The sequence below is a fragment of the Eumetopias jubatus genome, unplaced genomic scaffold, assembly GCF_037043125.1.
Source record: "Eumetopias jubatus isolate StellerSeaLion01/CBP00866 unplaced genomic scaffold, mEumJub1_p1.0 scaffold_6, whole genome shotgun sequence".
Taxonomy (NCBI): Eukaryota; Metazoa; Chordata; class Mammalia; order Carnivora; family Otariidae; genus Eumetopias; species Eumetopias jubatus.
In genome coordinates this window covers 28,297,973-28,323,126 of record NW_028274812.1, presented here as the reverse complement: position 1 = coordinate 28,323,126, position 25,154 = coordinate 28,297,973, and the positions used below count along the sequence as shown (strand labels likewise).

Genomic DNA, 25,154 nt, shown 5'->3' with positions numbered 1-25,154 from the left:
CTAAGAATCAAAACCTCTCCAGTTTCTGACTACTTTTAGTTACTCGCCAATGCTTCCAAACTGTTTTCCTTCTTAAGTGTTTTTCCAAAGTTTATAATTATTATAATTGGCAGGAGTAGCAGTGCAATAGAACCCACTCTGCCATTTCCAAAAGGCAGAACCTTGATGAACAGAAGCAAATCTCGATATGCTCTCATTTCCTAATCTTTTCTTTCTATGATTCATGGTATCTTTAAGCCTTGTCTAAGAAATTCCTTCCTATCCCAAGGTCAGCTTGTATATTTTATTCTAAAAGTATTTTTCTAAAGTATTTAAAAAATATTTTGGTTTTTAATTCACTTGGATTTCATTTCTTGTGTATGGCTTAAAGCAGAAATCCAATTTCATTTTACTTTTATGAGATGAACAAATTTTCCCAGTCCCATTCCTGAAGAGTCCACCCTGTCCACTCTGATTCATGAAGTGCACTGTCATAAATCTAGTCTCATAAATATCTCAGTCTGTTCCAGGCTCTCTCTTCTGTTCCAGTGTTTGTCTACACCTACACGCATACTGTAATACCTTAATTATTACATCTTTATAGTAGGTCTTGTTATCTGGGAGATTTATTTCATAATACACAATCTAAAGGATAACAATACTTGAACACTCCCATTTGCAAACCATTTTTCTCATGTCATGGATTTATCAAGTAAGTGTCTTATCTGATATACTTACCAAGAAGCTCCATGGTCTCTACTCTCAGTGTCCAGGAAATTAGAGTCCAAAAACATGTCTTTGTAGATTCGACCAACTAGGCAATACATATCTGAAGCAACCTGCCCTTCACTTTGCACCAGCGGGATCATAACATCAAGAGCTTTTGCTCTATCTCCAGGGAGATTTCTCCTAAGGTTGGAGGAGAAAAAAATATCATTGTTTCAAGATAGATTATAGAAGCAATGTAGGCCAATTATCTTTTTAAAACCCTACTTGATATATTGATTCACATTAATGAAGTTTGGCAGGATAAAGACAACCATAAGATTTTTTTTAATTTTTTATTGTTATGTTAATCACCATATATTACATCATTTGTTTTGGTGTAGTGTTCCATGATTCATTGTTTGTTCATAACACCCAGGGCTCCATGCAGAATGTGCCCTCTTTAATACCCATCACCAGGCTAACCCATCCCCCCATCCTCCTCCCCTCTAGAACCCTCAGTTTGTTTTTCAGAGTCCATCATCTCTCCTGGTTCGTCTCCCCCTCTGACTTACTCCCCTTCATTCTTCCTCTCCTGCTATCTTCTTCTTTTTCTTTTTTCTTAAAATATGTTGCGTTATTTGTTTCAGAAGTACAGATCTGTGATTCAACAGTCTTACACAATTCACAGCGAAGATTTTGAGAGTCCCCTGTAAAGCTCTGTCTTAAGCCTTTTTGTCTTTTCAACCTATCGCAGGTCTACTGGGTCTAACAAGCATCACTTTTGAGCTGCTTTCCTGATGACAGTGATAGATTTGCATTTACCCATCTATCTAGTTCTTCTAATTTCATAGTCCATACTTTCATGGTTCATAGGTTCAAGGGTATGGAGTACGATTAGGAATGCAGTCTGTGGCCTTAAATAGGGCAGTCGACTAATCCAGACAAGGACCAAACCCTGACTTTAGGTTTCAATGGCTTTTGCTCCAAAACACTGTACAGACTTATTCACAGACAGTACCAACAAACCAACTTTAACCCAAGAGTTGCCCAAAGTCCACGTGTGACCAGTTGATGATCTAAGGAAGATGCTTTATGTAGATCATTTAAAAATAGCAAGTATGTGTAGATCATTGTCAAAACCAGATAAAAATTCTCTTAAAGGGACGCTTGGGTGGCTCAGTCGGTTAAGCGTCTGCCTTCAGCTCAGGTCATGATCCCAGGGTCCTGGGATTGAGCCCCGCATCGGGCTCCTTGCTCAGCAGGGAGCCTGCTTCTCCCTCTGCCTGCTGTTCCCCCCTGCTTGTGCTTTCTCGCCTGCACTCCCCCCCGACAAATAAATAAATAAAATCTTTAAAAAAATTCTCTTAAAATTATTTCTTCAATCTTAAGAACATTATGCTAAGTGAAAGAAACCAGTCACAAAAGATTACATATAATATGATTCCATTTATATGAAATGTCCAGAATAGGCAGATCTAGAGACCAAAAGTAGATCAGTGGTTGCCTAGGTCTGGGAGATTTGGTGGGGGAAAGGGAGAATGACTGCTAATGGTTTTCCTTTTAGGGAGATGAAAATGTTATATTTATTGTGTTGATGGTCATACAATTCTGTTACTATATTAAAAACCATTAAATTGTATATAGTAAATGGGTGAATTGTATGATATATGAGTTATATTTCAATAAAGCTGCTACAAAAGGTTATTTCTCTTCTCCTCTATGACTTTAAACATATCTGTCGATGAAATTCCTTTTTGCACTTTGTCCTAAAAACCTTGAGTTTATAATAACCCTTCATACAAATATGCTTATCAATTCACCATATTGTATTTTAGGAAAGGTAAAGATAAAACACAAATAAAGAAAATACAAGTGGCTCTATAGACTTTCATTTTTCATTTCAAAAAAGAACATATTCCATTCCATCTTTCAAAAAAGATTTATTTGAGAGCCAGTGGGAGCTGGTAATCTCTGGAGGTCTCATCTCACTCTGTCAAATCTAAAGAAAAAGATGTTTAATAAAGGGGGAAGTGGAACATATTTTCATTCTACACTTACTGATACAGTTAGCAAGTCCTACAGTTTGGGTGGATAAAGAAGGGAAGAAACAATCTCTGGCTGAATAGCATGCTGACTTTTTTCCTTGCAGACAGAGGCAGGAGAACCTAGTGATGAAGAGCACAGACATCAGAATCCAACAGATCTGGGTTTGAACCTCCGTGTTATGACTTGCTATCTACGGGCCTTGAAGAAAAGGTATTCAATGTCTCCAAGGTTTGGCTTCCTTATCTGTAAAATAATCAAGCCTTAAGTGATACACAGCATGTGGTCCAGAGACATGATGTCTCTCCCTCTCTCTTTTACTCATTCTCTTTAGTTGTAGGAACTACATATATATTCAGCTCCCACCGTGAGGGCAGCACAACTAACAAGCTTTGGACGGCTCAGTGCTTTGGGCCTCTCTGTGGCCAGAGCATGGCTGGTGTCTGTGCTGACTCTGGGTAGGATGTGGCACTGAGCTATGTGCCATGATGTAGACAGAAGGCCCAGAGGCAGGACTGGAAGTAGCAGCCTTCAAGCGGGTCTTAGCAGATTCATGGATACATGCCCTAAAATGTGCCCAATGGAGTTCTGATTATAATTAGATATGTTCAGAGCAGTGAAAATGAAATATTCTCTGGTTACCAGAAATATGTTCACCTAGACATAATTACCCTTACCCTACTTAGTAAATTTTTTAAAAAGATTTATTTATTTATAGGAGAGAGAGAGAGAGAGTCGGGGGGGAAGGGGCAGAGGGAGAGCAGGAGAGGGAGTCTTAAGCAGGCTCTGCGCTCAGCACAGAGCCTGATGCGGGGCTCGACCCCACGACCCCGAGATCATGACCTCAGCCAAAACCAAGAATCGGACACTTAACGAACTGAGCCACCCAGGCGACCCCTTAATTTGTAAATTTTTAAGTAAATAACCATTTGGGGTTGAGCACATTTGCCTAAAAATAACATCATATTTGTACAATTAAAAAAAATTCTAAACAAGTATCAATAGTAAAAACAAACTCAGACAGAGAAAAAAAGAACTTTAAGAATTTAAGGAATAACATGGAGGACATTAGGGGAAGGAAGGGAAAACTGAAGGGAAAACTGAAATCGAAGAGGATGACAAGCCATGAGAGACATGGACTCCTGGAGACAAACTGAGGGTTTCAGAGGGGAGGGGGGTGGGGGGTGGGGTAGCCAGGTGATGGGCATTAAGGAGAGCACGTGTTGTAATTAGCACTTGGTGTTATATGCAAATAACGAATCATTGAACATTACATCAAAAGCTAATGATGTACTGTATGGTGACTAACATAACATAATAAAAAATAAATTAAAACAAAACAAAACAAAAGAGAATTTAAATATACAAACTGTAAGGGCTTTTTTTTTTACTGACAAAAAATAAAAAAAAACAATGTATATGCTTCCTATATTTTATATGGTTGAATTAGAAATATTAATATTACATTCTAATAGGGAATGGCTGCAATGCGATGGCAAAAAAATACCCTAGGAAGAAAATGCAGGTTACAAAATAGTATGTTAGCATACTGTGGACGGAAATTTTTCTTCTTACCTATTCAGTGCAAATGCATAATGAAACTTCACATGGTGATGGGAAGCCAAATCAAAGGTTGGAAGTTTTTCTAATGTCTCTACCAGCTTCACAATAGAATCATAGTCCTTTCAAACAAGAGGAGAATAACACAGAATTAAGCCACTAGGAGAAAGTTCTGACAATGAGATGACTTCTGACAACCAGATATTTGAAACCGAGAAGGGTGTTAAAAAGAGAAGTAGCATCCATGGAATACTTTCAAGAATCTAGAACCAAATAGAAATTGTTTATTCTTAAATAAGAAATTTGGATTATATAGATAAAAACCTTAAAATATAGAGTTACCACAACTGACCCCCAAACAGTTCACCATCTAGCATGATAATACTCTATTGTCTAACTGTGGGTGGTTTACTTCTCCATGGAGCCGGATTCCTGGCATACAGTGTCCTGTCAATTACTTTCAAAGAAATGATTTTCAAAATGTCAAGGCCATGGAGCAAATGACTGAACTTCTGTTATAAGTAATAAGATGATGTCATTTCAAGCTCCCCTAGTCTTGGGATCTGAAGTACCACACCTCTACATGTATGTCAATTTCTGTTGTTCTCATGAAGATTTACTTGGGCCTGAAAGCTGGGAAAAAAAAACTAGAAGTCATTTAGATTTTACTATATAAAAATCTAATAGCAAATCTCCAACTCAGAGAGGATTTCATTCTATTTACCTTATTTTAGAAAATTTAAGACATGTCAATAAAATTAAATGGCATATTGGCGTGTTTTAAAAAGTTATTTTTATAATTAATCAGTTGCATATTTCTTGCTCCTGGCTAGTCAGATCTAGCACTATCAATTTCAAGCAACAGAATTCCAAGCAGTAAGAGCTATGTTCAGAAAGCGCCACCCCCCCCCGCCAACATTTCTGCTATTTGCCACAACAAAGCTTTCATTTATTGGCTGACAGGTGTGTCTGAGGCTAACAAAATAGAATAGATTGTCCCCAGGTTAGCTATGCACACAGATTTTTCTTTTTGTTCTTCTAGAGGAAAAAGTCAGACCTTCACCATACAAGTACTTCATTACACAATCACGGATGGTTAACTCATAGGAGTCTTCTTCATTCATCATAAATTCTCAGGATGAAGAGCTTAGAAAAGTCAATTAAAAAAATTACATGTAGTGGCATGAATGACCTCTCAGCTAACTGATTTTGATGCTAACTCTCCCTTATTCCTTCAACATGCTACATGACGAAGAATTTCCTTTAAGCATCTTCTCACCTGGATATCTCTGTAGGAAAGTAAGAGGTTTATGACAATATCTGCTGTCAAGACTTCAATATTATCTACTCGTTGCCGAATTCTTGCTAATTCAGCTGCCAATTCTTTACCAGTGTATAAATTTCGAGCTTTCCTGATATCACTGAGTATAGATTCCCGGAAATACTGGCTGGTGAGAAAACACATTTCAAAGAGTTAATACTAGAAAGGATTTTAATGAAAAGCAATGATTGTATAAGGAAACAAATGACATTTGCAGCATTTGTAACTTTCAATTCACAGGATGCCTAGAATGAACACCTCATAGATCTTGCATTATTAAGAAATTTGGGAGTCCTATATACATATGTTTAACACTCTGCTTTGCTTTAGAAAGACTTAGGTAAAGATCCTGCATCTTAATGAATTTTCCAAGAACCTACCATGTACCACTTGAAATGCCAAAACTTTTTCATTTTACTACTTTGCATAGAAATTGTTCCAAATAAATCAGGGATGCCTCTGATTTGAACAAAATATAGCCTTCACTTTCTGACTCAGCATCGTCACATTACCATAAATGGTTGTTCTTAACTAAAATAGAATCATGCCATCAGCAATTTTGGCAAAATTCCTGCTCTTATAGTAAAAGTCTGTGGACATTTATTCTGACACTATTTTTGTACTTTGAATATATATATATTTTATCCCTGCCATTACTATAATGTAGTTAGCAGTCTTCCCCCCCACCCCTTTTCTGATCTCAAGTTGTTCTCTTGTGAACACAGTGAACTATGTGGCATCTCTTTTATCTACTTAGAAGATATCACAGTTTTATTTTTCTGGTTCTTGGCTGTGTGCTATATCTAAGAAACATCCGATAAGATGCACAAATAAAGGATGCAGAACAGCACTCCATTATCATCATCAAATGGCATTATTCAACTTTACCTAGAACTTGCTTGTGCCACCTTCAGAAGTTGAATGAAACGATCCACAAGAGGTAAGCAAATGGGTCCAAGAAGCAGCTCAAAGTTCGGTTGCATGAGCTCTGTCAACCCCTTCATGAAGCTACTATCACAGCAGTAGACCTTGTTATGTGGAGTGATCATGTAAGGGACAAATGTGTAGTTCCCAGTGCACATCTGTGGAAAGAGGAGGCGCCGGGAGGGGGTGAGTTGGCCTGGAGACTCCACACTAATGAAATCCCAAGTCCTACCGCACTGAGTCATTTTATTTTATTTTATTTTATTTTAAAGATTTTATTTATTTATTTGAGAGAGAGAATGAGAGATAGAGAGCACGAGAGGGAAGAGGGTCAGAGGGAGAAGCAAACTTCCTGCTGAGCAGGGAGCCCGATGTGGGACTCGATCCCAGGACTCCAGGATCATGACCTGAGCCGAAGGCAGTCACTTAACCAACTGAGCCACCCAGGCGCCCCGCACTGAGTCATTTTAAATAGTCATCCTGAATGTGAAGCTAAATAGAAAAACCTCATTTCTTATTTATGACCTATGAAAGTGGAAATTTCCTCCAATTTCTTTAATTGCTTATTGCAAATAATTAGGACTTACAGATGAGGCAAAAAAAACAAAACCCAAAAAATCCCAGTATGGCATAGTTTCTATCAGTCAATTAAATATTTATTCATCATCTCTCATGGCTAAGGCATTATGATATATTTATGCTGCAGGAAAAATAGAGTAGTTTTAAAAACACAGCCTTCAGCCTTCAGGGAATTTAAAATTTAATCACAGAGACACAGCATAAATACATGACAAGAATAAGAGCTAACGTTTAAGGGCTCCGCACCTGACAGGCTGTACTGTGAGTGATGCCGAAACAAAGCTTCTCCCTCCAGGCTGCTCTGTCATTAGTCATGGCTCCATTAGCCTCCTAGTTACTAAAACTAGAGACCCAGAAGTTTTCCTTGAGGCTCCCATTTTCTTCAGCACCCATATCCTATCGAAATCCGGTCTGTTCTACCTCCAAAATAGATCTCCTATTTGTCCATTTCCCTTCATCTTCTCTGCCCGTGGAAGATGAGGCCACCAACATACCCAGCCTAAGCCACCGTCACTGGCCTTCAGTTGGTCTCCCTGCTTCCACTCCCGCCCCCCAATCTATTCTCTACCCAGCTGTCAAAGTGATCCTCCTTTTTCTTTCTGATTTCAAGATTTTACTTAAATTCTAGTTAGTGAACATACATGGTAAAACTGGTTTCAGGTGTAGAAGATAGTGATTCATCACTTAAAATGACCTTTTAACAACCTATATCAGATCACTTCCCTCAGCTGCATAAGGCTCCCTCCCTTGCTCCTGGGATGAAGATATGTCCCAGTGGCCTACAAGGGACTGAGAACCCAAATCCTGCTTCTCTCTCTGGCCTTGGCCCATGCCACTCTCCACTCACTCGTCCTGACCTACCACAGATTCCCAATGATGCCAGGTGAGGGAACACTAGTGCAAGCAAAAGTTGAGCTGGGAAGAAGAAAGAGGAAATTGGACTGGACATCCCTGAGTAAGTCAGTCTGACTGGATCTTAGAGCTCGGGCTAGGGATGTGAATGCAAAGCTCAGGACTGTACGTACTGGGCAGTGAGAATAATGGAAGGATTCAGAGCAGGAAAGAAAACGTAATCACAGTCTTAAATGGGGTGACCTAAAAAGAGTTGGTATCATTAGCAAAAAAGCAAAAATTCAGAAAGCAGAAGCAAAATTCATTGTTTATGAACATATTACAGTTGAGGGCACTTGTTATATATCAGGTAACAAATCACACACAGAACCTGACTTCCAGTTAATATATGAGAGGAACTTCAAGAGGATGAAACCTGAGTTGGGGTGGGAAGCGTGAAATGTTCACTATTAAAAAGGCTGAGATTTAAGGAGGGCAGGACACTGAAAGTCAGAATGTCCAGAAGAAAGCTGGAAATATGTGATTGGAACATAAAAGAGTTTCCAACAAAAGTACAGACCTGGGAGGCATTTGGTATGGTTGAATCTAAGGAAACATGAGAGACCTCTAAGAGAAAAGCCATAGAGAGGGAAAAAAAAAAAAAAAAAAGGCAGAGGGCTGACAAGTAAAATGAGAAATGTGGGAAACCCTATCACTGTTTTAGGGAGCACAGCGAGCCCAGATTATCAGATCCTAGCTATATCAGCATTATAGGGAACAATACATCACTTCGCTTCCCCTTAGAACAAAACCAATGAGAGCAAACATTGACTCACACTTGCCATGTGCCAAGAATGAATGGTCATGTGTTCCCAATAACCCACCGAAGAAGGTACTGCTGTCTCTGTTTTTTTTTTTTTCCAAAGATTTTATTTATTTACTTGTGAGAGAGAGAGCACAAGCAGGGGGAGGGGCAGAGGCAAAGGGAGAAGCAGGCTCCCCGCTGAGCAGGGAGTACTGTTGTCTCCGTTTTATAGGTGAGGATTCAGACAAGGCTCAGATAAGGTCATGCAGCTGGTCTGTGATGTGTTTGGGACTCCAGCCCAGGGACTCTTCTCTAGAGGGTGTGCCATTATCGTTAGAGGGGTCAGCACCCTCCCAAGTGGCCTCTATATGCTGACACACCAACACTTCGCCTCAGGTCACTTTTGTGGAACTCAAGCTACTGCCTCATAGCAAACAGACGAGAACTGATAAATGCCTTTATGGCCAGAATGAATTACTTATTCAATATTCTTTAAGGTACTTGTTGTATGTCAGGTAGCGAGGCAGAAACTGGACCTGACTTCCATTTAAAGTATGGGAAGAACTTCCAGAGATTGAGATTTGATTTTTGAAGCACATGAAATTGTTCCTTTCTTAAGTTCTCCTTCATGGAACAATAATTTGGAAGGCTAGTCAGGAAGAGGAAAAATAAACATATCCTGCTTCTAAAATGTTTCCGAGATCCCACAGCATGTCCACCAATTTGATCCTTTTACCTAATCTATTGCCTGAGCAGAAAAGAAAGGCGAAGAGTACCAGAGGTTGCTTCCCAAAGCTTCTAGAGCTTTAACTATGAGTGGGTTAAAAAAGAGCAACAGAATCAAATACGCTGTCTTAGATAAGTACTATAACTCAAAATTCAAAAAGAAAATGCTCTGAATCTTCCAAGTCAAGAGTTAGAAAAATAGATGAAAAGCCAATAAACCAGAAAAGCACTATTAGCATTTCAAAATAGCATTCTGCTGCTGCTGGATAAAGTTCTGTATCCTCAGAAGCCTTAATACCACGTGTCATTGTGTCTAAGACATGAAATAGGATACATAACTATTGAAATACTGGGCATTGGGGAATGGAATAATGCATCTGTATAAAACTAATTCTGGGAGAGAATGACTCTCAGATGTCTGGGTGTATAGTAGCAGCGAGGGGTAAAGACAGAAAAACGAGAGTCATGCAAACAGCAGAGAAAAAAATGGATTCCTGCAACCGTCTCCTTCAAACCCCATGGAATAAGGCTTCAGAGTCCTCCCAGAAAATAACCAACATGCTAAGGTCTTCCTAAGTTCCTGGCCTCACTGCACTTTTTGGAGTCTCTTTCCTATGTTTCTAAGGAAATAAATATATTTTTTGCCAATTCCCCATTGTTGGGGAAGTGATGAAGCTTCAGGAGCCACATGGATGCTCCTAGGCCTGAGCTAAGACCCCTGTGAGCGTGCAGTGGGGTGAAAGTGTGAGGGTTGCTTGTGACACTTTTTAGTTGTTGTTGTTTTGTTTTTAAAGAAACCAACTGCTGAGAAAAGCACTTTTTTTCAGAATGATGAAAACTAGACTATTTATCTCCCAGGTTGGCTCACCTATACCTCAGGAATCTTATTACTGCATTTCCTTTTTTTTTTTAAGATTTTATTTATTTATTTGAGAGAGAGAGAATGAGAGATAGAGAGCACGAGAGGGAAGAGGGTCAGAGGGAGAAGCAGACTCCCTGCTGAGCAGGGAGCCCGATGTGGGACTCGATCCCGGGACTCCAGGATCATAACCTGAGCCAAAGGCAGTCGCTTAACCAACTGAGCCACCCAGGCACCCCTTATTACTGCATTTCTATTTACAGATTGCTGTTGGACCCATAGTTTGAAATAACTGATAATCCAAAGCAAATTAAAAAAGAAAACACCGTGTGATCAAGAACAGACACCTGGGCGTAATAACTGCCTTTTATTAATAAGGTACTAATTCTAAAATATTTAAGCCTGCCTCTTGAAAAAGAAAGACCACATCTTAAATTTCAAAACACTGAGGCGTGCTCATAAAATAACAACAGCGATCTCTCTGGCCCATGTCTCTGTTCCTGGCTATAAAAACCTGCAGTTCAGAACCTATTCCTATTCTATGATCCTTATGTAAAAAAATAATGCTGATTCTGTTTTTCAACTTTTAAAAGCTACATAAAAATGAACATAAGTGTATGTGTGTGGAAAATGAATTAAGTTTCTGGGAAGAAATGTGCTCAGTGTTCAAACATACTGAAATATCGGCTCAAAACCCTCAACTCTTGAGAAGGACACCCAGCCCCTGAAGCCCAGGAGCTTACTCAAGCCAACAGGTGACCTGTTCATCATGTGCAATATTCGGAAACCTTATAACCCTGCTTCTCCACATGTCTGACCTGCTAGTGGGCATGATTAGCTCTTTCCTACCAGGTCTCCGGTAAAGGCCACCTCCTCTCAAAGACCCTCTGTGAGTGCCACCCACTCTTCAGCACATTGCCTTGCATTAATTTTCTAATGTGTGTCTTCACTGATTTGCTTACCAACCTTCTCCCCGAACTAGACTCTGGCACTAGTCATTTGCTGTCTCCCGGAGCAGTTACGAATCTGGCTACCTCCATTTTCAACTGCCATAGTGAATCCCTGTGGCACCAAGCCCAAAGCCTGGCACACAATACATGTTTGCTCAGTATTTGTTTAATAAAACTGTTACACAAAATAGATGTCTGAAGCAATAATTGCTCATTTCCTGTAGCGATGTGAGGAATAAAAGTGCATAATGACAACTTTATTTATGTTGCAATGTGTCTCTGACTTGGTACAATCGTTAACAGTAGGTTTTAAACTTTCTGGTCTAAGGAAAAACTACAATTGTATTTTTAATTTTATCATCTTAAATCAATTCAGGTGCAGATCTTTATGTAGGATATTATTTTCACCGTAAGTTGCAAAGATACATTCTTTAAATACTGGCTTATTTTCCAAATGCAAAATACAACCACTAACATAACAAGGCTGGTTCCCTTAGATATTAAATTGTATAATTTTTCTTCATCCATTTTTAAAATTTTAAATTTATTTTTATCACTTTTTAACTTTTGTTTAATATTGCGTGGAAGGTAGGAATTCTGTGGTGTGGCCTCAAAGGCAGCCTACAAGACTCAGGAACTTAAATCAATCTGTATAGATAAATAGATAATAGATATCTATGCATCTGTATACATATGTGTACATACGTGTGTATTTGCACCTATAATTTGCGTTATATAGTGTATATGTAGATATAGATATATATGTGTATATATAAACATAAACACACACATATACATATATGCTGCCTAAGTACCACTCAGAATTACACAAAATTGGATATACTATGGAGACACTTTCTTCCAAACTCTAAGTATATATGCAATAAACAGGCATCAATGTCATCTCCCACTATTGTAAAGTTTCACTTTTAAAGAAATGTTTTGATAAAATAACCCTATTTATATGGACACATCAGAAACTCTGAAAAGGGAAAACAGAGAAATTAATAATTTGTGGAGATAAAAAAGGCCAGAGATTAGTTGATGGAACAGAAAAGATAAAAAATTTCTGGAAGAATTAAGGAAAATACTCACAGTATTCTTCTGGCAAATGATTTCCTGAAAAATGAGAAAAGAAGCAAAGCAGAAGTTAATACAAAATTAATTCAATAATTAATTAAACTACTTGATGTAGGAAAATGGATATTAACAATTTTATTAGCAATCAGAAATTTCAGGGAGTATACCATAAATTCCTGTATCAGAGAAATTGACAATCTGATGGAAATGAGAGAACATAAAAGGATTCTCAATGGTTTAAAGGAAACGGTACAAACATATAAAATCCAAAAACTGAATAATCTAAAAATCATTCTTGCAGAATATGTATGCACAGAATTATTAGCCACGATCTTTTTAGGAAAAGGCTAAAAGGAGTTCAGTTTTCTGATGTACAACATCACTCACACTCTGGGAGGAGACCATGCAGATGCTGTCTCCTGGGAAATAAAGGGTATTGGCTACTTATCAGAGTGGGCAAACCCACACATACGTAAGATCATCTGACAATAAATAGTCACAAATATAATTTACGAATTGTTCAACAAAAAGTGGAATGTGAGAAATACATTGAAGGCAGTATCCCTATCTTCTAGGTTGTGAGGAGTGAGATCATGCAAATAATGTAGCTATACTGTGTCAGGTGCATAAAAGGCTCTTGATAAAGCTAGCTGCCATTATCATTATTTCTGGACGTCTAAGTAAGTAGAGGCATGGAAGAGACAGTCTGGAAAAGCCTATGGCATAAAGGCTTCACTGAGGTTGGGGAATCATGATTTAGAACGAGAAATGGGACAGAATTTTGGAAATGATGGCGTGTATGTTGTCATGGAAACAGGGAATGTGAGGCTTTTGTGGTGCCTCAAGGGTGGGTCCATCTGGCTAAGAAGAAGAGCCAGATCTGCTGAGGTAAGGCACGAACAGAGGAGCAATTCAAGGTCCAGCCCACTGGCCATCATTCTTCGTCCCAAGATCAACATGCGGGCAAAGGGGAACTGACAAGGTCATTGGCTTAGAGCAGTATATAGGATTTTTGAATGTTTTAAGGATAACAGATGAGTAAATCAAAAGCTATAGAGGAAGGAATGGTGCTGGGTAATTTTGAAAGCCATCATGATTTATATAAAATAGTACAAGAGGCCCTTCAATACTTCACAAAAAGAAAAAAGAAGGACACATACACACTTACAAAGAAACATTACATGCCTGGGTCCACATGCATTTATGTATACACATGCTATATCAGAAAAGTTATACTACAGTAAGGTCTTGTGTTTCCGAGAGAAAGAGGATGTTACTAAGAAGTAAGGAAGCCTGGGAAGATCAGCAGAGAAGGTGTAACTCAAGATGAGCCAAGGAGGACAGACAACTTCCAAAGGCAAAGCAGGAAGGTGGAGATCCAAGTTAGAGGACCCAGAACAGCAAAGGCCCCTTCAGGGAATAACATATATTTTTATCAGGGGCTAGAGAAGACAGTTCATTTAGTTCATTTTGGGAAGTATAAAGGAGAGAGTTAAAGAGGTATTTGAAAAAGATCTTGAATTTAATCATTAGACTAAGAAGAAAGTTCATTTCAGCATGTACCGATAATATTAGAAAGTTATTTGGGGCCTTATTGTAGAAGGCCCTGAATGCCAAAATACTTTGTTTTGTGAGTAATTGGCAGTCACACTGTTTTTTAAGGTGAGCAATATACATAAAGAAGTATCAGCACACACTGGGACACTGTAACAGCAAAGGCTAGGAACACCATCAATGTCTATCAGCTAGAAACTGGTTGAATAAACTATGGTACATCCAGTCAATGGAATACAGTGCAGCTGAACAAAGAACGAGGAAGCTCTTCATGCGGCGATATGGAAAGATCTCCAAGATACACTAAGGCAACTAAGTGAAAAAAAGCAAAGTACAGAATGGTTTTTAACCTATGCTCTTATTTATATATCAAAGGGAGAAAAAGAAAATTCTAATTTGTACATTCATAAAATCTCTCTAGAAGAATATTCAAGAATCTAATAATAGTGGTTGCCAGTGGAGGAGGAGCTGGCTGGCTGCGGGACAAAATGAGAGAATGACTTTTCACTATATATCCTTTTGCACTTCTAAATTTTTGTATCAGGTGATTATGTTACCCAAGAAAGACAAATACATAAAAGGTAAATCTTGTTAAAGTTTAAAAAAATACTAATTTGATGGTGGTATTTAGTATTGGAGAAAAAAGACCATTTAGGTGGCACTGCGAAAGTTCAGGGATGTCAAAATAAGGGCTTGGACAATAGTGATGCCCAGGGGATAGAAATCAAGAAACGAATGAGTGACATTGTGGAGGAAGAGTCAAAGCAGCTTTTCCCACAGGTGTTTCATGGGTAGTTAGTGCATCTCTCTTTCTCCACCCCCCTTCCCTGACTCTCTCTCTCTCTCTCTCTCTCTCTCTCTCACACACACACACACACACACACACACACACACACACACACACACAATCGTTCATGAAAAAATAAATACAACAATGCTGGATAATCACAAAATCAGTAACACAGTATGCAGAATTTTCCAAACTTGATTTACGGAGCATCTCTTCAGAGAAGCAAACCATAATCTTTCGGACACTGCTCTCTTGTGATAGTTACACCCCCGTTCCTCCCTCCAAGTAACAAGGGAATGCCCTTCTCTTCTTCCTCTACTGCAAAATATCCTCTGTGCATTGCATAAGAAGTCCATTCTCTGTGAAGGGGCCTTCAATGACACCAATCTTCCCAACGGAAGTAGATGATGTCCTTATTTCTGCCACCATTACCCCTCGTTCAGACCTCTGGGACAACACAGGTACCAACTGCAGATGCGTCATCATAGGATTCTCCCATCCTACATCATGAGCAACTGAAATGTTTTATTCATCTTCATACCCCACTGGTTGCCTAGTAAGTCAAATGGCATATAGTAGGTACTCAATAAAAGCATGAAAAAAATGAATAAGTTAATGAAAGTATAAAATACTGGGCTATGAATCACAGTAGAAATGTGTAAGTCCTGGCTCTGTCATTTCTCCTCTCTAATGTAACACGCTAAGAGTTGGGTTGAGTGACTGCCTGTCTCTTCCAACTCTGTGTTCTAGCATTTGCTTCTGGCTAAAGGCTATCACAGTGAGCACTGTCCTTGTGCCACAGGAAGGAGAGATGCCCTTATGCCCAGCACAGGAGCTACTCTACCACACCTCTCTTTTGGTGCACCAGGCCCAGAAATGGAGGTAATAATGAAGGGAGCAGTGGGGAACATTGAGCAGGCTCAAGGATCCCTCTGCTTGGCCCTACAGAAAATAAGCTGCTGTTGGCTTAGAACCAATATGCTATATCTTCCTGAAGAATGGCTCGTTGGAGTAACAAGCCTCTTACATGTCTTCTTTGCTTTCATTTCATTTGGCAATATAACAAATTAGGAAACTGTATTAAAATCATTCCCATGAAAAATCCCCCCATGAAATAGTAAGAAGTGTGGATGAGGGCTATGTTGCACCAGAGACAGGACAGAGTGCCATGGGTGACACATCAGTGGTCAGTTAGCAAGTAAGCAAGATGCTTGCTGGAATGTCCAGAGGCAGCACTTTCTATTAAAAGGGTGCAGGTTCATTGCTTCCGGTTCACTACTAAATTGTTAAACTACTTTATAGGGTCATATTTTCAAATGACTCTTTCCCTAATGTTTACTGAGCATGTAACTTATACTACTAAGTTAGCTGCTATTCAGAAGTACTGAAAAGAATCCAATAAAAATTCACTGTTAAAAAAAAAATCCTGGGATCTACTGAATTCTTATTAACTGTTGCTTATGTTTTATAGAGGCCAAATGAATATAAGTTATTCTCTTGAAGGAGACAGAGTTTACTCACAGTTTATGATGTAACCTTACATGACACATCCACTCGGAAGAAAAAAAGGACAATTTGTGCGTTTTAACTCAGTACAATAAATAGCAAACAAGACCTCTCAAGGTATCTCCGTACTCAGGCAGAAGAGTGAATGTTTAACGTCTACCAAACCCACTGAAGGAGAAAAAAAAGGAGGAAGGGGTATCAATTTAAGACACAACTGCTGTATTTCATATCACTGCGTTGAAACTTCTCATCTAAAGTGCCTCAAAATAAGACAATAAAATAAACTCCAGTTCCTTCCCAGTGAAATGTTTTGAGGATGCATTACCTCACTGCAACTTAAGACTTGTCTGAAGTCTTTAGGGGCCATCTGGTCAGCGCACCCCCTGCCTGTACAAGAAACACCCAAAAATGTTTTTTTCCCCATTCTCCAGTACCCTTTGATAACCAAAGAGGGAAGGAAGACAAAAGAGACAATCTAATCTAGGTCTCTTTGCAAGATGAGACAAAGACAACTTTTGATAGCTATTTGGGACAATATAACTTCGCAGAGGTCATTTTAAGGATAAATAAATGGAGTAGCTCCAAAACTGGCAAGTGTTTGTGCCTAGGATTTAGGTAGTTACAGCCAGGGGAAGGAAGTGGGAACAGCTGGTGTGGGGTTGCCAAGTTAAATTGATTCAGGGTGGGAGAAGCAGAGCTAGCAAGCAGGATCTCAGTTTCCTGAAAGAAAAGGAGCAGGCTGGGAGTTCCTGACCAGGGAAGAACACGGCCCCCAGCTGGTGACCTTCTGGGTCCTCCCTTCTGATCCCTCTTCCTGTCCAAGGGGAACTGGGCAAGTTTTCCACCAAAGTTGGGTAAAAGCGGAATATTTCTTATGCTCCCCAGCTCCATCCTCTTACCTAATTTCAAAACTTCAGAACAAGACTAGGAAACATTCGATGGGCTGTTTTGTCAACACCCTGGGCCTCGCTGAGGAGGTGGGACTCATCCTTACCCTCAAGCAAGCTGCTAAAATAAAGCTGAGCCAGTTCAGGAAGAACATCCAACACAGGTGTCACAGAACTGGCCCAGCTTTAAAGTTAGGAAATGCATTATACTTGTGCTTACACATTATGCTTGTATAAAGGCTCAAGTTAAAAAAAAAAGCCCTTGATGATCTAGTAAGAATCCAGAAAATTTTATTTTTACAGGATATATGAAATCGGTGTGCAGACTTAGAAGTATACGTGATGACAAGTCAGACAACATGGGGCTCACCCTGTTTCAACACTTTGTGTGCCTCTACGTCACTGTATCTCCCTGGGTTTATTTCTTATCTGTAAAGGAAGTATCTTTTATCTGCCTCATCCATATAGTAAGTACCTAACTTGTCTATCTCCTTGGGCTGTTTTTAAAGAACAATTGAAATAAGCTTATGAAAGTACTTTAAGCATTTTAAGGACATACACAGTATGAGTATTAATATTATCTAGGCAAACAACCCCAACTCGGTTCCTATTTAACCAGATCTAGAGACACTGTATAACCTGTATTGTTTTGTGATGAGGGGTGAGAACACATCCTTCTCTTGATATGAGCAACTGTTAATTAAAACAACCTACCAAAAGTCAAGTTAAATTATACCAAAGCTGGAAAGTAATCCTACAAGAAATTCTAGACTCTCTTGTCCTTCCCTCTGAGTTTTATTTTATATTTAAATCAATATGTCTTGCTGTAAGTAGAGACAGGTCCTTAAACGGGGCTGGGATGTTGATGAGTGACATTTTACACATACAGAATTTGAAACAGCTTTTTAACACAAACTTCTCCTTATAATGTGTTGCTATTATAATTAACTTCCTCTTCTTTGACACCAGCTGTTTCTTTCAGCAACACCTAATGGGACCAAATTACTCAAATGTAGGTATTTCTTAAAAAAAAAAAACAAAAAACAAAAAAACCTTGTTGTATAGCTATAGGTATCATGGATTTCTGTACAGTAAATCACATTTTTCACATAAATTTCAGTAAAAATTTCAAGGATGCATTCTAAAATGACCTAAATTGGATGATGGGTTACAGTGCCACAGAGATCAACTTGCACAGAAGGATCATTTATTTATAATGAACAAAAGGGAACAGAATTCAGACAAGCCTTGCCCCCTTTGGGTGGGAGTCAGGAGGCTTTTAGACTCTTATTTTCTGTGCGCAGAAGTGTTCCTTCTTGCTCTTTAACGTATTCTAACTCATGGACCTGTGATGGAAGTCTCTACCGATGAAGAAAATACCTGGTGCCAACTCATGATATGATGACAGTGTAGCACAGACTTCCTTTCTTTCTTTGACAAAATGGTAACCAGACACTAGAGATGTTGGGTGGAGGTGGGGAGGATAACGGAGGAGTCAGAAAGGAGAGCAAAGGCATACTCTATCCAGTACACAGAAAATTCCTTAGTGGCTGTGATATTGCTAACTGACATGAAAGAAAACTGGATTCTCCAGTCTCCAGCCCTTTCCAAAACCTCAGGGATGGATTCTACAACTGGGAAGTCAACTCGTGCTAAATAAACCATGCGTCTAGTTTGTCAATTCAAGACCCTCAGAGAAAATCTTGAGGAAGCAGTGCTCATATGTGCTACCCATCTGCTCCTTCCCCAAGTCGCTCCCCACTCCCCAGTGTGACGTGGAATGACTATAGCTCAGAGGAAAGGTAGATCATTCCTAGAAGCAAAATAAAGAAACAAGACTGTTTTCTCTCTCAATGGAAAGAAAGATCACTCCATGAAATAATAAGTGTGTGTGAGGGCTATGTGGCACCAGAGACAGGACAGAGTGCCCAGGTTTACAAATCAATGGTCAGTTATCAAGTAAGCAGGATGCTTGCAGGAATGTCCAGAGGTAGCACTTCATATTAAGAGGACACAGGGTCAATGTTTCTGGCTCACTACTAAATTGTTAAACTACTTTATAGGGTCATATTTTCGAATGACTCTTTCCCTAACATTTACTGAGTACGTAATTTATACATACTGGCTAAGTTGGTGCTATTAAAAAGTGTTGAAAAGAATCCAAGAAAAATTCACTGTTAAACTAAAAAAAATCATAAACCATTGGAAAAATACAAATGTTGATTTCATACACAATTTGAGCAAAAACTAAATTTCTCTTAGTAATTAACTTTGATAAGGGAGGTAAAACTTTAAGAAAAGGAATTGGGGGTGTAAGAGGGGAAAAAATGATGGGTTTAAGAACACTATGGAATCTGAGTGGATTCACTAGATACAAGTAAAAATTCAATTTAGGTTTGAAATATTTATACCAAAAATTACCCTCATGTCTTCATCAATTTACTGGAAACGGGCACAATCACTGAACTGGACAACAAGGACATCACTACTCTTTTCAAAACTATCACAATTTGCTTCAAGTGGAAATGAATAAGTATCAGAAAAACAGACTTAATATCCAATTTCTCACAGTAAGTTCTAAAGGAGATTGGATCCCTCTGCATCTGCAGATAAAGGATCGTAAGTACCACAGAACTGTTTGAATGAGCAACTATGATAGTTCTCAGGTTTCATCCATGTTGTAGCATGTGTCAGAATTTCCTTCCTTTTTAAGGCTAAATAATATTCCATTGTGCATATATACCATTTTGTTTTATCCATTCATTTATTGATGGACATTTAGGTTCCTTCTACCTTTTGGCTACTGTGAATAATGCTACTAGGGACATGGGTGAACAAATATCTCTTTGAGAGCCTGCTTTCAGTTCGTTTGGGTATATGTCCAGAAGAGAAATTGCTGGATCATATGGTAATTCTAGTTTTAATTTTTTGAGGAACTGCCATACTGTCAAAAATTGATGATTCTTAAAGGGCTATTTTAGTGATGGTGCTACAAATTCTGGTTTGTGCACCCATGATTTCATGCTAGTCAGATCCCAATCTAGAAAATACTAGATGCATTGAAGCAGAGTAAGAAGTTCCACCATCACATATGTGTGTGATATACTCAGTGAGATAGTGAAGGATTAAGCATGTAGATAGACTGCTGCAGAGAACAGTCTACTAAGGAAAATCCCATCTATAAAATAACTTTTCAAGCCATGATTAAGGAGAAAAATACAACTAAATTTCTTGGAAAGGGAATAATCTCACATAATCATTACTTTTCAACACAAGCTCTATCACCACTAACTGATACGCATATCAATCTCTAAGATATTTTCATTCTGTAGTAGATAAAATGGGAATAAAGCCCATCTTGGTGCAGGAAGATCCAAACGCATCTGAGCCTTTTTAATCACAGAACATTAGGAAAAAGAAATTAAAAACAATTTGGGCATTCAAATGCCCAAAATATGTGTAAATTATCCTGATAGACACAGGAAATAACAAAGTATCGCAGACTTCTTCCTTAAAAAAAGAATTAATTGTGAAATATTTCAACTATATAAAAAGTATAGAAATTATGACACACCCAGGTATATACCACCTTGACTTAGAAATTTAATATTACAGGTACACTTGAAGACTCTTGTCCTCCCCCCAGCCCCGGTTCTATTCTATGCATATCACCCAAAGAGATAACTATTCTGAATTTGTTGTTTGTAATTCCGATGCATACGTCAATCTTCTATAACACAAATAGGTATAAAAGCACTGTCTTGCATGTGATTAGATTTTGTATGGATGGTATCATACCACACACATGCTTCTGTAATTTGTTTTTGCTCTCAACACTGTTTTTGAGATGTATCGATAGTGACACATAAAGCTCTAGTTAACTCATGTTAAGTGCTCTCTAATATTCCACCAAATGATTATACCAGAACGTATTTGTTCATTCTCTCGTTGATAGGTATTTACCAATTCCTTTGGGGAAGGGGTTATTACAAACAATGTCAATATAACATTGTTGATTAGATCTTCCTCTGCATGCCAGAGACTCTTTGTGCAGTACACATCCAGAGACAGAGTTGCTGAGTCTTGGTGCCCCGCTCATCTGATAATATTAGGTGTTGCCAAATTGCTCTTTGGAAGTAGTGCCAATAACCCCTCCCACCAGCAGTGCCTGTTTCCCACTCTTCACAGCCTCGGCACAGGCATTAGAAGGGCTTTTAACTGTTGACTATCTGATGGTGCACAGTGGTACTTCCTTGTTTTGTTTTGCTTTGTTTTTATAAGCAGCATTGTATAAAGTGAGTGGGGAGTGGCCTAAAAGGAAGAGAGGGAGCTGAAGAAGGGAAAAGGGGGAAGAATCTCAAGGATTGGAACTGAGAGCTGTTGTTAAACAGGAATTTCTGATGATAGAAGAAATGTCTCATTAAAATAATTTCCACACTCTACACAACGGCCGTCCATTTCCCTCAAGTCCTTTCTGATGTCAGATGCATTTTGAGCATCTCATTGGTCAGTAGTGTCCAGACTTAACTCTCCCATTTCCTGAGAGACCCCAAGTGGAGGTCTGATCATTTCTGTAATGCATGAAGTTAATCTGAAAAAAACAGTTTCAGCCATTTCTTATTTTCAAGCAAATGTAAGTCTTAGCATAGAGTCTCATTGACAGGCACCTAAGAAGTTGTCATGATATTTATTTAAAGAAAACTGTGAACATTGTGTTGTTAAAATGCTAAGGGGAAAAATATCAACTTCTCTTTCTCAATGTGCAATAATCTTTTTTTGAAAAAAAGAAGAAATATTGCATTCTTCTAAGATATTACTTGTGATTTCAAATGGATACAAAGCTTATTGCAAGTACGTGATTTGATTAGATTCTCAATATCCTTTCATATGAAAACTCAGACATAGCTTTCAGGTACTTTTATGCTTCCTATCAATTATTTTTTAGGACCTGAAACTTAAAAGTTTTTTCCTATAATTTCATCCAGAGAATGTGCTGCCAAAGAGAAACTGCTGTCTTCAACAAAGAGCAGCAGATGAAAATTAAACTGATGTAGCCATACTTTCTAGATGTCCAAAGAATCAACGTAAGGGAAGCTAGCTATGTGATAAGAATAGCATTTTCATTCTGTCTTTGTTCTGCGAAAACAGGGAGATGCTTCATTTTTATTTTATTAGGCTAATCTATACAGAATATCTTATGTATAATAACTCTTGTTCTGCCTTATTTCACAAAAATTTTCTTTTCTATTGGTAGAAGGCAGGGATTACACCTATAATGAACGACAACAGAAATTAATAAAATTAAACACACACACACACACACACACACACACACACACACACACACACACAGACTTTTCTCAATAGCAGAGGACCAGAAAAATTTCTAGGGCTCAGGGAAAATTGTTAGACTGAAAAAAATACTTTTTATCCCAGAGATCTTTGTCCTCTGCAACCAGACACTTATTTGGGCTAGGAAAAAGCTAAAAAACAAAACAAATAAATAAATAAACAATGGCAAAAGCTTAAGTTAATGGAAGGAGGGAGCGAGAAGAAAGGATGGGTGTTACATGGAACAACTCAGGGAGACAGACACAGTTGATGGGTTTTATAAATGAACACACTTAACAGGGAAAGCTGGATATCCTCCTAACTAGAAGAAATTAAATAAAGTTTAGTGGTTCGGAGGGTGGGCTTTGGAGTCAGGCAGACCTAGGCTTTACTTTACTAGTTATATCAACTAGGACAAATGATTGCATTTATTTGAACCTTAGTTTGCAGTTCTATAAAAGAGTGATATAATAGGTCATAATATACCCCACAGGGATGTTTTTAGACTTAAGTGTGAAAATGTATGTGGGGAAAGTACAGAGTAAGTGCTCGGTTACAAGCAGCTATTATGTACAAGATAAATGAGTTTATTTTAGCTAAACAAAGGCTGACAAAAAGCAATTAAATAAATCCATGTATTTGTCCCATACAAATTTCTGATAAGATTAGCTTCAACTCATTCTCTCAAATGTAATTTTAATTCAGTTTTTAAAAATTTTTTAAAAATTTCCCCAGGAAAGGAGAGTCATAAATGAAATCACCAAATACCAGTAGAGGAAGAATAAAAAGAAGGTAGAGTGAAAAATGTCTAACACAACACTGCCTGCTTAGAATACTTAATGTAAAGAAAATAGTACAAGAATAAATAAAATAATTTCATTCCTTTATCAACTGCTAATATATGTTGAAAATAGTAGCAAATCAAAATGTTTAATTAAAATACAACATCATAAAACTTTACGATGCATTAATTAAAGTGGTAAATCTAAGGTAAAATAAAGTAGGGGCAGCTTAAAGAATTGCCCCAGGTTGAAAAAACAGATTCAGACAGAGTAGGCAAATCTCCTGGGACTATTTCAGAGTATTCTGGAAAGGGATAGCCTATCAATGCCCATTTACCGCATGGCATGCAGTAAATGTATTTGCTAAACGTAACTGTAGATTTCTCAGAAAAAGCCATACAAGCTTTAGATACTAAGATAAAAGCAAAATATTACTTTTTTTTTTTTTTGCATGGTCATGGAGTTAGAGATCTTCATATAACAATTACTAAGCCATTAGAAATATGGCTCTGGATTTTAGGACTCCACGTCCCAAGGTTGGCTTTGATTTGAAAACAGGAAGATATAGATGAGAAAAAGCCACAAAAAGCTAGCTGGAAGTTTCACAAAGGAAATGGATGATATCAGGTTCAGCATGAGTTTCACTGAATTGTTAGATCCTTTTCAAAGAATCACACAATGATTGCATTGCAAAAGCATTTTAGACAATCTTTTTGCACGGAAGAAATACCTTCATATCATTATGTTCCTATCCTGGAGAGAATGACATGGGGCCTGCTGCGTTTTGTAGACAAATACAGTAGGTTCTTATTTCCCTTTTCCCTAAGTTATTAAGTTATTGAAATCACTTCCCAGTGAAGAGGATAGCAGTTTTCTGGTGATATTTGGAGACAGTGTCTATTCAGAGTCCTTTCAGTAGGAGGCAGATTTCCAGTTGAAGACAAGTGTGCCCAATGAAACCCCCAATGGTGATACAGCTTGGGGCCTGACCATACTTTATGCAACTTTCAGGTCTTTCTCTGGCAGGCAGCGAGCACGGGAGACTCCCTAGTAACGCAGTCTCGTCAACAGCAACTCAAACTGCAGCTCAGAACTCAACACTAAGATTTTCCTACCTGTGTATCAGCAAATTTCTAGACTGAATTCTAGATAAACCTCACAACGTCACTAGTAATTGTTGTATAACTATTGCACTGGCAAAAACAAGCTTTCAAACGTAAGCCACTTACATTGCTTTGGATGTCAGAGAGACAGAGAGGTATCCCTAGAAGCCTGGTACCTACAGTAAATATTTAGTAAACAGGTCAGGTACCTTCAGTGACTGCAGAGAGTCTGAATTATTATCACAGTAGAGGATGATGTTGTTGGCCATGCTGAAACTTTCTCTCACTCCAAGGTGGTAAAACAAGGACGGCTGTCGGAAGGCATCACTCATCTCCACCACAGCAATATCTGCAAACAGAAAACAAAGCCCCCAAAAGATGACACCTGAATAATGCCCAGTAAGCACATTTTGGTTTCAACGACTTAGTATTCAAAGAGGAAATGAGGAAATGATAGGGATTTTCCCTCCTCACACTGAATTTTGAATTTGCAGCTCTACCTGGAAGTGGTTTTAGAAAATGCAGCAAACCTGCATTTTTTTTAAACACGAAGGGGATCATATAATTACTGGAAACTAAGCAAAGTCTGCAATGGTGGGATGCTGGGGCTAATGCTCTCTGTTAAATTGCAACATTAAAACAAGTTAACTAAGTTTACAGAAGCAGATCCACAGGAAGCTGCAATAAGTGATAAACGTAAAATGAAATTTAAGAAAGCAAATAGGGGGCCATCTGGGTGGCTCAGTCAGTTAAGTGGCCAACTCTTGGTTTCAGCTCAGGTCATGATCTCAGGGTCAAGAGGTGGAGCCCCACGACCAGCTCCACACTCAGCGTGG

The 25,154-nt window shown here is 38.5% G+C and overlaps 1 protein-coding gene across 1 annotated transcript in view; it reads right to left on the bottom strand.

Moving 5' to 3' along the window:
• The window catches only part of MAP3K5 (mitogen-activated protein kinase kinase kinase 5), a 193,940-nt gene that overhangs the window by 111,824 nt on the left and 56,962 nt on the right, over nucleotides 1-25,154 (bottom strand). The window contains exons 2-7 of the mRNA XM_028121389.2: nucleotides 24,528-24,667; nucleotides 12,381-12,404; nucleotides 6,500-6,693; nucleotides 5,570-5,738; nucleotides 4,306-4,412; nucleotides 718-888 (exon numbers count right to left, since the gene is read on the bottom strand). Of these exons, the coding sequence (XP_027977190.1) occupies nucleotides 718-888; nucleotides 4,306-4,412; nucleotides 5,570-5,738; nucleotides 6,500-6,693; nucleotides 12,381-12,404; nucleotides 24,528-24,667 (805 nt within the window). The remainder of the gene's footprint in view (nucleotides 1-717; nucleotides 889-4,305; nucleotides 4,413-5,569; nucleotides 5,739-6,499; nucleotides 6,694-12,380; nucleotides 12,405-24,527; nucleotides 24,668-25,154) is intronic.